The sequence below is a fragment of the Athene noctua genome, chromosome 4, assembly GCF_965140245.1.
Source record: "Athene noctua chromosome 4, bAthNoc1.hap1.1, whole genome shotgun sequence".
NCBI lineage: Eukaryota > Metazoa > Chordata > Aves > Strigiformes > Strigidae > Athene > Athene noctua.
In genome coordinates, this window is record NC_134040.1 from 62,615,094 (window position 1) to 62,630,691 (window position 15,598).

The 15,598-nt window shown below is 38.8% G+C and overlaps 1 protein-coding gene across 9 annotated transcripts in view; it reads right to left on the reverse strand.

Moving 5' to 3' along the window:
- PDLIM5 (PDZ and LIM domain 5) overlaps positions 1–15,598 on the reverse strand; it is a 130,929-nt gene that overhangs the window by 16,364 nt on the left and 98,967 nt on the right. For all 9 annotated transcript variants that reach the window (XM_074905557.1, XM_074905560.1, XM_074905555.1 and 6 more), the window contains one exon: positions 12,015–12,199. In XM_074905557.1, coding sequence (XP_074761658.1) covers positions 12,015–12,199 — 185 coding nt within the window. The remainder of the gene's footprint in view (positions 1–12,014; positions 12,200–15,598) is intronic.

Below are 15,598 nucleotides of genomic sequence, written 5' to 3' on the forward strand. Positions count from 1 at the left end.
TGAAATAACAAAAAATGGTTTTGGCTAACTTGTAGAAGTAGCGGACAAATTTCAACACACTAAAGAAGTTAGGCAAAAGAATATACAACTTGTGAAGGTATTATTTTGCTTTAGATACAAAAGCTGAAGCCAAGAATATCAGTGCACAAACAGAGACAGGAGAGTATGACATACCTACTCAAAACGTTTTACAGTGAGTGCAATAGATCACACATTATTACTAAAAGATTAAACAAGAGTACATATTCAATACAACATATACAGGAACTTAAAATGCAGTACTGTATAAGGAAAACATATTTCTAAATCAAATTTAAACACTAGTCTAGATCACTAGATACTGCTAATCTGAAGCACTCTAAAGGTCACGTTCACATCCTTTTTTATAAAAGTTATGACACAAATAAAAACCTGACATTTTCAGAAATGTATACATCAACACACTTCCATTTGTGCTCAGGTTTTTAGAGTTGTGGAATAGACAAGCTTTTATGGACTACGAAAAATGCATTTACAAAAATGAAAGGCACAGATGATACCGTTGCCAAGGGTAATGAAGAAACAAACAGTCCTCTGCTTTTTTTTCTCCTCTATTGATATATGTACCTTGGTAACGTACAAGCTACAGCAACACGAGTTTATGGGAGCAGTTATTCCTGTCAAGTGGAGAATTCTTTTTCTTTTTCAAGTACACTAAAAAAAAACCAACCCACCACATTTCCATAGCCTTTTGTTTGTAACCATAGGCAAGAGAAACTGTGAGTGTTTACTTGGTGCTCTGGCTTTAATGCAGCCATACTAAACCTTGAAAATCAAAAAGCAAAATTAAGATGCAAGTGGAAGCTCAGCGAGAAATAACAAAACAATGACAGAGACACCAGACAGCACAAGCTTCTGTTAAAATGATGCATCTCTCCAGCACAAGGTCAGGGCATCAATATGTAGCTTTGCAAAAAAACCCTGGTTTGTGAGCTGTTAAACTTTGTGCTAGTCTTCCTCTTTCATTTTCATATCATCTTCCAAGAAAAAGATGAAAATTTGTTTATCATTATCTCCCTTAATGTAATGCTGATCAGTCTGTGCCCTGCAGAAAAGTTGCAAATATCTTTCAGGTAAAAAACTGCATTCCCTGCTCAAATGGAAGTGACACACTAATTCACAGAGAAAATAAACTTAAGCAACAGTGAATACACAGAAAATTCAACAGAAATGCCAATCCCTTGCTATTTACAGAAGTAAGATAGCCACACACTACACAATCTAATCAAAACAATACAATGAACTTTAGTTAAACCCCCCCTCTACTCATGTATATTTGTAGGCTAACACAGGTGGAAGAAAAATCCTTCTTAACACCAATACTTTTGTACTATAATTATGCTTGATATTAACCCACTGATATGGGCTCAATACCTATTTTTGCTTACCCTTTCTCTGTAAGAAGAGGTAATACAGTCATACACCTTTTTTTGGCCGACTGATGGGTTCCTCAAATTTTCTCAAATCAGGTAATTTCAAGACTGACTTCATTTGAACCCTTTTCAGTACTTAAGTAGCAAAATGTATACCCGTTCATCAGGGGTTTTTTGATGTGTTTTTGTTGTTTGTTTGTTTCTTTGGTTCTTTTTAAAATACAAGACTACTGATTATATTTAATGTATAATTAATTAATTTGCAATATCTTGAAAAAACATCACCTCCATTTTGGAAACTTTCAGCATACCTGAATAGAAAGTATTTAGGAATAGAAGCACTTGATCTTGAACAAGTCACTCTGCTACTGTGGCTCATTATAGATTATAAATGCCTGCTAAACTGAAAACATAGGAGCAGATAAAATGGAAAAGGTGGCAGAAAAGCTTTGAAGACATGAACAGAAGTTGTTTTGATTAATAGCACTTTCTTCCTCTGTCATCACACATGGCTTTCTAATTTTCAGGTCCCATTTCATGAGAAGACAAAAATACACACTAAAACCAAATCTGTTTAAGACTGATTTATGGCAAAAGCAAATTGCAGCACAGCTTCTAGTATATTGCTAATTTCTCTTTGCGTTATCTGCTGAATCCCAAAACGCATTCAGACACATCATCTAGCTCTTTGTTGACATGCATAGTTTAAAAAAGTGCCTTTCTACTAGCTTAAAAAAAAAAAAAAAAAAGTACAAGCATCACAGTTAGTACCTCTTCTTTGGTCTCATTACAGCTTTCATTAATGCTGATTTTATGAATTATGTGTTTCTGAAAACTACCCAACTTTAAAATTACTACTGGCCAGGAGCAGAATTTGTCCTCATGAACTTTCTCTACAGAGTTGTTAGATAGATCAGTCATTTCTGAGTTATCCAAAGCACTAAAAAGGAGAGAAGGAGATAGTTCATCAGTTTGGGAAATAACTTCAGTCTACTAATGACTCTATGTTAAAACAAAAACTCTCTTTCAGGCAAACCATAACATAAACCACACAAATTAGTACTGTGTTAAGCAAGAGCTGTGGCCTAAGCAAAAACAAGTTGGGCATTTAGCATTGAGGACCACCGAAGGCAAATGGACCCACTCCACTTCTGAAACTGGTGAACTCAGGATTCAATGCCCTGACTTTCAGCAGATGCAGGACTCCCATGGGATCACAGCCACAATGCAAACAGAGTAACGGGAATAACAAGCAAGCCCTAAAATCTATTTATATTAAAATCTATATTATAAGCCTTAAAATCTATATGAATTCTCAGTATTTTCTTCCAGCAATATTCCACCTCTTGTAGCTGTAGAATTTAAAATATTAGGTCAGTTTTCTTCTTTAGAATGACCATTGATGTTTCCCAACTATCCCTTCTACTTTAACAGCAAGTTTAACACTTCTGTACTGGACAAGATATTTTTTCTGCAAGCGGAAGGGGACACAGAGTTCCCACATTCTCCTCCTCTCCTTTCTCTTCCCTACTCCCTTGGAAACCTTTCAGATTGAAACACAACCACATGATTTAAAGAAAAACATCAGGCCGAGAAAACTTATGCAGGTGTTTTTTCTTGCAATGAGAAGCTTTTACCAGGGCACACCAGTAATAACAAGGTAGATACGAATTATTACACTCAGTCTAAGCAAAGACCTCTCAACCCTTGGCAATTGGTGTAAGTTCTCCTGTGGTTTATTCTTTATACTTTGCTTTTTTACATTTTACATGTATGATTTTGGATCCCACCAGCAGCTCTGTTCTCGAAGAGTGCTGGGGAGGTGCCCTGGTAACCCAAAATCTGGCAAGACGCATGCACATTTTTAATTGTGAACGATGACCGTGTGGGAATGAGAAAGGAAACCACTCTGGCTGCCTCATGACACAATCTCACCACATATTTTCTGGGCGCTACCTTTGTTGTTTTAAATGGGACAGAACACAGAAACTTTCACAGGTGCTCTGAAGAATTATAAATAAATAAATATAATAAATAAATGAAAAATAATTTATAAGAATTATACACCCCATCAGGAGCTATTCTACCCTGAGTGCCAGAAAGGCCTGTGTTCTCCACAAGTCATGAAAAGATCTCTGTGACCAAATTTTTGAGTTTTGCAGGCTTCACTTCACCTTTGCTCTCTTTAATTAAACCTTCTAAAGCACTGTTGATTTGCACTTGTGTATTGTCATAGCTGGCTTTTCTAAAACAGAAAACGCTCTGTACCCAACTATTAACTTTCTACTTTATTAGGTTTAAGTTTAGCAAACCCTCACTGTTTGTTTTCACTAAACTCCTTGGTATGACTAGTTTAATATTTAACAAAGTTTTAGGCAAGGTAAAGAACTGGCTTTTTTTTCTTTTTCAAAAATCCCGGTGTGACTTTGCCCTCGTTAAACTAACAATAGGCTGTTCCATCGCTGAGCACATGGATAACTGCAAACACTGGTGAAAGGCCTGGAAGACAAAGGGAGAAAGGCGGATATGCTGTGGTGCCAAAGTCACTTTGACAGAAGTTCTCCGGTGCGTAGCAACAATACAACAGCCTGAACTGTTTAACGCTCACTTAAACATAACATCAGACTTCATGTAATATCTATAAATAACAATGCTACTTTAAGCGATGGGAGTGCCAGAACTTCGTTTTAAAGTGTTCTAACTCAGTGATTTATACGCTGCTATCAAACTACTGTATTATAAATGGAAAATATAAAGCTTCATACATCCAATTTTCTGACTTTTCTTAATATATCTGTACAGTAAGAAATCTTCCTGTTCCTTCCCTCCAAACCAAACAGATGGCCGGATGAAGCAACGTGTCTGAAAAGCTCGGCTGTCAGCTCGTTACATTAGCCGTATATAACACCCCATCCACTCCCAGGCCTGTGTGAAATCACACAAGTTCAGCACAGAAAGCTACAGGACAAGCAAGAGGGGAGGAAAAATCCTGAAAACACAAGCCAGCCCCCCCCCCCAACCCCCTGTGTTCAGCAGTTCTCCTTTTATGCCTTACAGCCTTGAAGTGCAGTCAGAGCTAAACCCCCGGCACTGATTAAAGGCAGAACAGGAAGGATTAAACCATTATCATGTCTTTAAATGCTGGTGAAGGCTGGTATGTGACCCATGGAAAATCACAACAGGTGCCACCCCAGCCCAATTTCAACAACCCCTGCAACTGGAGGGGCTAGTTCCTGTGCTAGCAACCAGCCTTTCAACTGGAAAGGCTCTGGCTAAATTAGCTGTAAAGCATCTTAATTAAAATGAGTATGGTGGTTTTGGCTCGCTCAGCCTGTCTTCATGTGATTTGTTACATCACATACCGTCACAAATTTGGCACAACTGGTGTCGCTTTTACTGAAAACGTGCCTCGAGGAGAAAGTGAAAACTAAGACCTGTACAACAGTGTTTCATTTCTCTGGAGTGACAGTTTAGAAAGCCATTTGGTAGCTTTCTGCAGATAACATTTTGCCTCCCTCGCTTTTAGCTCCTGTTCTGATGTTGACAGCTTGACTGTGCCTGTGGAGAGCACCGACTGTCCAGTCTTGCTCCCATGCAGATTATCTGCCAGTTTCATGGAGATGATGTTTAACATCGAATAGTGATAAGAGTGCATTTACCAGAGAAATATTTGCTTTTCATTTGTTGAAAAAATATTAGGCATAATTCTTGGATGTCCTACACCTGTACATCTGAACAGGACACATCACTGCTCTAAGCTGGTGCTAGCGAATGAAAGGTAACTGATCCAGTGAGCCAGTCTGTGACAACAGGCCAGTTACTTTTTAAGAAATCAGAAGTTTATGACTATCTAATTTTGAAAGTCAATGAATGTTCCCACTCAACAGGTGCAAAATAACCACAAACAATCTCTTCATCTCTGTTTAAATGACTAGAGAAAGGAGCATGCATGTATCTGATTTATGTATGCAATTAGTTTAAGTGCACAGCTCGGTGCAACAGTACATGAATTTAGCAACATCAAGTCGCAGGAAAATTGTCAAAGGTCGGAGCTGTAATAGAAAGTTGAGTTTCTGTTCAGCAGATCCTGTAGTGAGGTACACTGGGTCATTCTGCCTCCAAGAAGTAGGTGGTACATTTCTGCATCACTACTATAATCTTCCCCTTCTTAAATATAAACATTCAAGTTTTAGAAACATATTCATTTTTTCACCATGTCTGCAGGAGTTAGAATTTCGTACCACCATCAAATTAAGGTTGACATTTATAAATTACTCTGGTTTCACAATGGGTTTTGCTTGGCTAAGTGACTTCACATTACTTAACTTGTAAGAATAAATTCTTGTGGTTTGCTGTCACATGACAATACGATGATTTAGATCAGATGAAAAATTAATAACAGTCCATACAGCAGGATCGGGAAGCTTTTGTGTTTTGACCTGTCAATCATACTATTTTATGGACAAGGCTTTCTGGTTTTAAGAATGGCAACTGCCTCATGAAGAAGCAATCTAACGAACTTATTCAGTGAAAAATACTGAAACTGTTTACGTTTTGGGGCTGTTTCTAGTAGAAGCCTTACCAACAATGTAAGGACTTGCCTTAGCAACTTGTAGTATTACTCCAGTTTCTTCCCCAAGTTCAGACCACAGTCCTCAATAGGCACATAGGTCATTGAACCCCTATAATAACTCCTGCCTTTAATTGCCTGTTCTACAAAGGAAACAAAGTGGGTTGAGATGGCCCTAAAAACAAAACTGCAGAACTTTATGATCAAGGTGATGCCAACACAACAGTTTGGTTGCGTTTTGCATGCAAAAGTATTCCCAAAGCTGACGGGCCATCAACTCACCAAATAAGTGCAGCCTGTAAGGTCAACATAACTGAGATAGGGGCTGGGTAATTACAAATGAAACGCAGAAAAACAAAGGTGACAAGGACAGAAACGGCTGCAGTCCTTCCCTTTAGGGATCTTGAGCAAGGCCTTACTGGCAGGACATACATTTTGCAACAGCACTGTAAATCTTGGTGCCTCCCACTCTCTCCTCAGCTTCATACGGTTTGACCTTATGGTCAAACACCCCACTCTGATACAGACTGAATTTTTACCCCACTTTACTTAGCAAAACTCTACAGAATAAGTCACAAAGGAGACAAAGACCCAAACTGTCAGTATATTCAGGACAGGAAGTCAAATCACACCTAGGAGCAGGCTTGTATTTTCCTCTTCTTTTAAAGTTCTAAGATTATTGAGGGAATAGGAAATTGAGGGGGAGGGGGGAGGGGGGGGAAGCACAAGGCAGCATGCTAACGATCACCATCCAGAGATGGTAAATGCAAGTCTACCAAACACACAAAAACAACTGCAAGGAAATGGCAGAATTTTTCAAACAAAGTTGCCTGGGGAGCAATTTTTCTATGCTTACAGTTAGCTTCCAAGTGTGTTCCCTCTGCTGAAGGGAGCATGTGCTTAACACATGTGCTGGCTCGAGATTAGGCAACTGACAGTTGCGGGTATTGCAGAATATGCTGACATTCCCGAGCAGCTCTACTGGAAAAGGATTATATATCCCAGTGGTACCAGGCTGAGAGATACCCTGGAAATAAGGAAATTGGCACATGCAGGTAACTGGTCGCTTAAAACTGCAAGCTTCGGACACTTCTATCACAAACCATCCCCATCCCATCCTTGTACTCAGCTGACAAGCTCAGGAGAAATGAAGGTCATTGACTGCAATCAAAGCCTCCTCTCTAAGCAGCAAACCAGTTTTTCTGTCCACCAGCTGTACCAGCTCACCATGGGACCCCCACGATCCCGTCAGACCCACAAGAGTGAAGCAGGATGCTGTCTGCCCAGCTCCTGCACAGTAAGGCAGGACACAGTGCTGGCAGCACTGTGCCTGGCACCCAGCCTCTCCAGTCCTCACTGCGCCAGCAGCTCGCCCTCCAACAGCAGCATTTTGAAGATGCTGGGAAAGAGAGGGTGATTTTGTGTGAGAAATGTAATGTTGGAAGTCCTGACCATTGCAGATCCTGCTGCGCTTTCCACAAGAACAGTTCGTCTCCTGGCCAAACTCCAGTTTGTGTAACTGCATTTACTGGGTAATTATACTTTCTTAAATTGTCCCAGCAAGTTTCAATTTGCCACGGTGCTATTCACTTCCTTTCAAGATGCTGTGGAGTGTTACAGCATGCTGACTAGCAGCTGTTCCACTTCACCCAAGAAGTGACTGCATGGTGGTAAAAGCCTTTCCTGTGCATGCATCCTGTGTTTGCACATGGTACTGGGACACTTCAGGGTTCCTTGGGGGTGAGCAGTGTTACATAAGTGTAGAGTAATAGATATCACACAGTAGAATAATTTATTGTGATGTAGCTAGGATGTTCTGGGTATTTTTTTTTTTTTTTAATTGAATATAATCTTGTAAAAAAACTTCTCCCTCTGGTGGGTGAACAGAACATTGTAGCTCAATAAAAATGAAGTGAGAACTATTCGAAATTCTAGTCTGTACACTTAACACAGAGCAACAGCCACAATTTGACTTATTTCAACAACTGAAAAAATCAACAATGCAGACAAGAGAGACTGGCAGCAAATGTGTTATTTGGAAACCACGATCCTGGCAGATGTCACCACGGCATTGTGTGCACACCCCACCTGCTCCCCATCTTCAACTCCTTGTGCACTCAATGTGCCAAAGATCAGACTTTTTTCATTTGTTTGTTTGACAAGACAGACTTTTACCCTGCTTCTCCAGCTTCTTACCCATGCCCTAAAAAGAGAGTATGAGGCAGCCACCCCTCATTTCCTCTATCAAACCACTGAGGAACCCTGTAATATCAGGATTTTATTCCAAAGAGGAATAAAACCTCCGTTACCTTCACAGTGGGTGACTAGCACAGCAGTGTTCATGGGTACCCCAGGAGTGCCCTCCTAGAGCAGATGAGGATAGTTCAGCTCCAAGGGTGCTGAAGCACTGCAAGAGCACTTGGATTATGATTGACTTCTGTACAGAGAAACCCAGTGCCTGAAGCATCTCCAGTTCACTATCTCAGCCATTTTAGACTATCTTTTTCCTCCACACCTTTTTCTTGCCAAGTCATGAAACAGAGATCAATGGAGCTCATACCTCAGTTCCAACAAAAACCCTCTAACATGTTTAGGCATCTTTGCACAATCTCAAAAAAAAAACAACCAAAAAACCCCCAAACCCTAACTGAAACCACAAAAAGAAACCATGCTACTTCTAAATTAAAAAAATGTAAGGGTATTCTCTGGTGGTCTATCCAAGTAAGGAAGATTCCAGCTAATAAATGAAAAGATACTGTCTGACCACATGATTTATCTAAGTAGTTAGACATTTTAATAAATAATATTGCTGGTAATATTCATGCCATGCCACCAAACAGCAGATTACAGCTTCCCCAGACACAAACAAAATCCTGCGGCATGCCTGTTTTGCTATGGAAACAACATGGTGTTATATACAATATTCATTAGAAGGGTGAGTGCTATTAGTGCTACAAAACTGTACTCCAAATAAGTTTCTGCTATTAATAGCATACTGATAGACACATTTACATAAGATTATGTCTCTCTTCTACTTATTTCCCAAGCTAAACTTCAACTATGAAATGAAGGGGGGTTTGTTTGTTTAAAATTTTGTCAGGCCTACAACCTACGACGCCAAATTTTGTTTGGCCTGTGAAGCACTGGTAGTTTTACTTTAAAGAAAACTTTATGCTCACAGACGGCAAACAAACAGCAGGATTAATGACTGAAGTCCAAACATGCCCTGAAACAGTTAGAGTCTTTCTTTTTCATCAACATCTGACTAATTTTATCAAAACACTCAACTACTGAATCAGTTTTACCTGTCAGACTGCTAGTTTCAGCCTTACTAAGTAAGCTCAGTGACAGGATATTTTTCATAAAATATAGGCCTGAGAAAAAGACAGCAATCCCATCTCTGCTGTAACCATGCCTAGGTCTCTTCCATCTGCTAGTTTTGCATTACCAACTTGTTGAACAACACTGGCAATGCATGGCACAAAAACACAGGTAAGCCTAGGGCAGGTTTACAGGGCAGACATGCAGTGAAACCTGTCAGATAACTACTGGACAAAACTCCATCACCTTGGCAACTGCTGGAATTTCAAAATGCTTCCTTTCAACTCAGAAATCAGGCTAAGAGGCGTACTAGGTATACCACTTCCTCACTCATTTGCAAACTCTGCTGTAAAATGAAGGTGCCTTCAGACTGATGAAGTCAGATAATGTAGAAGACGAACAAAACCCAAGAGCACTTTGACATCTCAAAATATTCTGGTTTTCCTCACCATTTCAGTGAGCAGCTCCATGTATGGGGGACAAGCGCAGGCCAGCTTCCCATGGCAGCACGTAACTCCTCATGCTCCTAAGATGAAAACGCTAACTGAAGCTCCTCTGGCACCTGGGACATCATACCTTCTCTTGCTCCTGTTAATTCCTGGGCAGCTGCCATTCACACTGCTGTGTTTTCCTCTCTCCACTTCTATTTTAGGAAATTTGGAGTTTTCAGTGCCTCTTTCTCCTACAGTTTTTATTTCTGGCTCCCCCAATATTTTTGGAGGCGGTAATGACTTACTTTCTTTGGAAGTTAAGCAGTGCATCTCAGATTCTACATCAAGGCAGCGCAGAGCTGACATACTCACAACCATTACCTTCCACCAGCCTCTCTATCAGTATGAAATTCACAAGGTTTTTGTAAGCCATTCTGGAACATAACAACCAAAAACTCTGGCTGATTTTCCCTCTCACATACCTACTTGGTACTCTAATGTGAAAAAAGATATTTTCACATTATCCAAGAGCATGTGCACAGATTTTCAGAGAAGTATGGAATCAATTGTAACTTAATTCATCCTTCTAAATCTTTCTCCTTCATGCATCTATCATTTAAAAAAAAAAAAAAAGTCTATTTCAAACATTAGATTTGTGATAATACTAAAGCATGTGAGTAGGATTTAGCAGTGAAACACCTACCAACATACTGAAAATGGGAGTGGTACTACCGAAACCCCAAGTTGACAGGTGGTTTCTGTGCAAGTGAAATAAATTTATCACTCAGTGAGGCAGAGACAGTTACGTCAAACATGGAGCACAATCAGTCACGTACAAAAATGCAGAATTACCATATTCCCACAAACATTTGCGTTAAGCACACATGCTACCAAAAATGTCACTTTAAAAAGAGTTGGTTTTCTTTTTCCTCTAATGATAGCTAACTCAAAGAAGTAAAACAACGCTAGAATTAAACTGATCTAAATTTAACTCTTTACCTTGTCCTTAATACACTCCATGTTTGACTGATAGTATAGCCATGACAGTATATTGCCACCTTGAGGCTTGCTAGTAGAACTGCATGTCCAAGCAAAATACATACATTTTTTACGAAGTACAACACTAATTTAGCCAGATGTGCTAAAGCCATTATAGAACACACAGTATTAACACCATATGTTTTATCTTTATTTTTATGCCAAAGCCTCTCTAGTTCCTTTTCTGGACTGAATATACTTTTAAAGAGGAAAAACAGTAGAACTTAAAAAAAACCAAGCTGTTAGGCATCTTAGATTTTGTCAGAAAGATAATCAAGAATATTAATCTCATTCTTACAAGAAAAATTTTAAGTTAAAGCTTAATTTGTAATACAAATTTCCCAGATGCTTTGAAGTTACTACACAAGTTTGGTTGAGCACCAAAGACTGATTCAGTTTAAGAAACAAGTTACAGCAAAAGATTACCCCAAATTAGTGGATGTAATATTAAAAAAATATAGGTACATACTTACATATATTGCATGTCTTAATCCAGATATGGTTATAACATAGGAGTGTTCATAAAGAAAATTACATACTTTCCAGACATAAAGCATTTTGGTGCAGGTTTAAAGGGGTAAGAACCACCAAACTACATTCAAAGGTAGTAGGTATATAAATTGTCCTTGCAAGAACCCACCTTTAAACAAACCTCTATATCACAAACCTATGCAATACTCTGGCACCCTGCTCAAATAAAACCTACAAATGTAAAATATGTAACCACTCTAATGTTTTAGTGGTTTTCTTTTTCTTGCTTTTTTTGTTGTTATTTTAAATTAACATCAACTTCAGAAAAGATCACTTAGAAAACATGTCTGCTAATATTCCCACCCCGGAAATACCACGGAATATGCTCTTTTTAATTTACAGTCACATGGGAAGCACCAAGTTGAAACTGCAAGGTGTGTGTGTGTGTGTGTATATGTATATATATATATATATGTATATATATATATATATATATATATATATATATATGATTGGTATATATGCTTTTAATAGAGGTCAGAGATATCTGATTTTGCTTGGTTGTGAAACCAGTTACATCTACGAGGCTACTTACAAGGGGCTACCGCTTTACTAAAACTGCTAAATTTGTTTTTCTTCTTCTCTTTACTAAAAAAGCTGGCCTGTACTCACAACACGAATAGCCATTTGAAGGCTGTTGGTTTTATACCTACGGTGAAGTATGTTTTCCTGTCTTTTAAGTGAACAAGAAAAAGCCTCACTGAAAGTTACCTGCTTGGTTTGCAGGCTGCCAGCCCGAGTACTTGGCAGCACCCAGGGGTCCCGTTGGCTTGAGGGCTGCAGCAGATGTGGTGCTGGTGGGAGCAGGTCTTGCATCCGCATTCTCTTGGTGGGCAGGCATGCTTCTCCCTGGGGCAGCCATAAAAGCAGTGGGCTGGGTAGCCTCCAGGGAATCACTGTTCAGAAATGAGGGAGGAAAAAGTAAAGTGTATTTCTTGCTAGAAGAGCATTTCTGAAACAGATATGAGGTGACATTCCTGCACCCTAGAGCAAGAGAGCAGCACCCACTTCTCTGTCATCACCGGTGCTGGGGCCATCACCCCAGGACAATGCTATGGAAGTTACATTTTCAAGCTGCTTTTTAAGAAGTGAACACTTGAGTAATTTCTGCCAGAATTCAATATAGGCAACTAAATCCCCTCTCAATTTCCATTTAAAATAATGAAGTGTTGGTGTGACACAGGTTAAAGCAGAAGCCTTACTGTAAAATCAGTACACTCCAAGACTTTTTCAATACTTCCTTTTTTTGTTGGAGAGTAGACAGATACTTGTACAGTCAGATTATACTTGTAGATCTTAACAAAAATCATCAATCCAAAAGTGACTTAATTATATGCAGTTTTCTTCTCTGGGGCCACTGCTCCCCCAAACAATTAAGTATTTTAGAAAAGCTACAAGTTTCTTTATTCATTAAACAATATGCACAATATTTTATGTTACCTCTTTAGAGCAATCTGCAGTTGCTTTTATATTTTAAGTTAGCAGAATTTTTAGCTATTTAAAAACATGCATGATGAAAACTGTACTTAATCACAACTCATGTAGAGCGTAAGTAGACACAAATTACATTGCCAGCAAGAAAAGTTTTCATTTCTTATTTCCAGAGGCTGTTCAAAAATGAGAAAGTTATCATAGCAAAATTTCTATGCGGTGTAACAGTGCTTGTATAATGGATATTTGCCTTTGGGAAGCTGAAAACAAATATTTTCATTAAAAATCTTCAAAGCAGAGAAGTAATTGCTAATGAAGGTCATTTGCAAACTAAGAGGATCACAAAACCAGGAAATGAACTCAACAACATTGTGAAATACAGCCAAAACAATTCCAAATACATATTTTGTGCAATCTGGAAAACCATCAGTTAACACATTAGAAGCCTTGTGTTTTTTCTTCTATTGAAGAAAAAGAAATCTACAGCACACGTGCATCGTGCATATTTCTCTGGGGTCATTCACAGAATTATATATTATGCCAAGTTTGTAAAGTAAAAATCCTTGAGCTACTTTTACTTTACAAGTATTACACATACAATATTGCCTTGGCCTTACAATATGAACTTGAACACACCATGAGATCAAAATGCAAGTTCATAACCTTGATTTTTTTGTCTCTAGATTTAGAGCATTAATAATCGATATATTTAGAATCTTCTTCTGGGTAAGGGATAAAAAAAAGAGATTCACAGTTTAGAGAATATATCTGAACGCTCAGTTTAATGAGTAACAGCTATTGCATTTGTAGGCTTTTGATAACAGCAGTAGCTGTACTGAACTGACACTGATAGATTTTCTATACGCAGCATGTACAAGCCCAGTGAAGCACAAAGTGAGACCTTGCATTCTGTTATGTTCGAATATTAATGAGATATTTAAAGACAATCGTACAGCACAAATGGAGGCATTTCAGGTACTCATTAGACTCCTTAAAGGCTTAGGATACACGTCATTTTAACAACAGATTTTGAGGCAATAGAGATATACTGCATAAAAGCACTGTTGCAGACTGAAAGAAAAAGGATGGGAAGACATCCTCTGATATTTAAGTAGCAGGCTCAGCAGTTGAAGACAAGGTAGTTTAGGACTGGCTTCCACTATGAAAAAAGCGGGTGTCTGCAACTTCGGTGTCACAGAAATCTCCTTCTATACTGTTGAGTACATTTGACACATAACCCATCATACCTGCTTCAGGTCAGTGCCCCATTACGAGCTCAAGAATTCCTCAAAATACTGTTGGTGTGCTGCTGGCAAACTGCAGCCTTATTGTAGATACAAGCAAGGAAGTAGAGACTGACACACATGACCACAATTGTTGTGGTTGTAATGTTGATTGGTACCTCCACCAATGCCATTTTTGTGGTTTAATTCTGAGGCTTGTGAATGACATGACATGCTAGTTCCTGAAGCAACAGATTATTGGAGATACTTAGGCTTTCATTTAGAAATCAGGTAAATCCTAATGATCCCAAATTAAAAGACAATTATAAACCTAGCTATAATACAACCTGTGATTTTTTTTAAACCTCTGGTGGTTTATGTGCCAGGAGCCTATCCTAGAGAGAAGCTTCCCAAGGGAAAAGCTTGAAGCTGTCACTGACAGAAGAAATCATGTTGGCTTCAGGGAAAAACTTCTGACAGGTCTTGGACATCCTTTGTACTTTGTGCCTGGTTCTTTCAAGCAAGAGTTGAATAAACTCAAGTTAGCACTACATCCTGTTAATTTAATGGGCAGGCTGCTACTGCAGCTTGGCAAGTCTCGCCAGTGTGATGTTGCTCACCTATGGTGGGCTGCAGGAAATAGTGTATGCACCAGTTTTCCTGAAATACAGCCTCTAATCACACAGTTACCTGGGAGCACATGTGCAGCACTCTTCATAGAGAGAAAGATAGATCCGTCTTTGTCCCACTTTCAAAGTGCTGCATCCAGGAGACATTCAACCTTTTAAATGCCAAACTTCTTCAAATTCCTGATTCAAAATTAATTCCTCAACGTTTTACTTTATGTTCTTCCATACCAAGAAACATTCAAACTCTGATAATTTTTATCCGTCTTTATAAATATAGCTACATATCTTTCCAGAAGCACACACTTACCTTCTGCAAAGTGGCTGTACAATACCCATAATTAGCCCTACTAGTATTTGTAACTGACTAGGATATTGTACAGTGACAACCCAAGATTCATCGCCTAGGGAATACATGGTTTGTATGAAACAAAATAATATACAGAAATTCAACAAAATTAATAGGTTATGGAAGAGAGCTCTCATCTGCTTTCCAGTGTCATCACTAGAAAACTGAAGGAGGAATGATAAGTCTTATGTATTTACCAAGTTCTGCCTGAGTAGCTTTCCCAGTCTTCCCAGATGACACTCATAGGTCAGGTTCAGGTCAAGCACATTTTGATGTCAAAACACCTGTACTGTTAATAGTGACAAGCCTACCATAACTCTAGCTTTAACCTTTTAGCTCTGTTTCATAACTCTTGAATGATTCCTCCTCCACCTGATGAATACTTACAGCAAAAATTGAAGTTTTCCACGATGAAGACTAATGCAGCGAAGAGTCACAACCATTTTAAGAAACATTATGTTTCTTGCAAGATACGAATGCTCTGCTGTCAAGCTTTGAGCAAGGGGTTTCAACATTGCAAGAATCAAGGAACGGTGGAACGCAAGCCTGACTGACTCAGAGTTTCATGTCCTGAAAACCCATATTGTGTTTAATAAATAAGTTATGGGAAGATTAATCAAAATAATCCCGTAAGTGGGCTGCAAGGGAAGTGGATTACAAAAACAG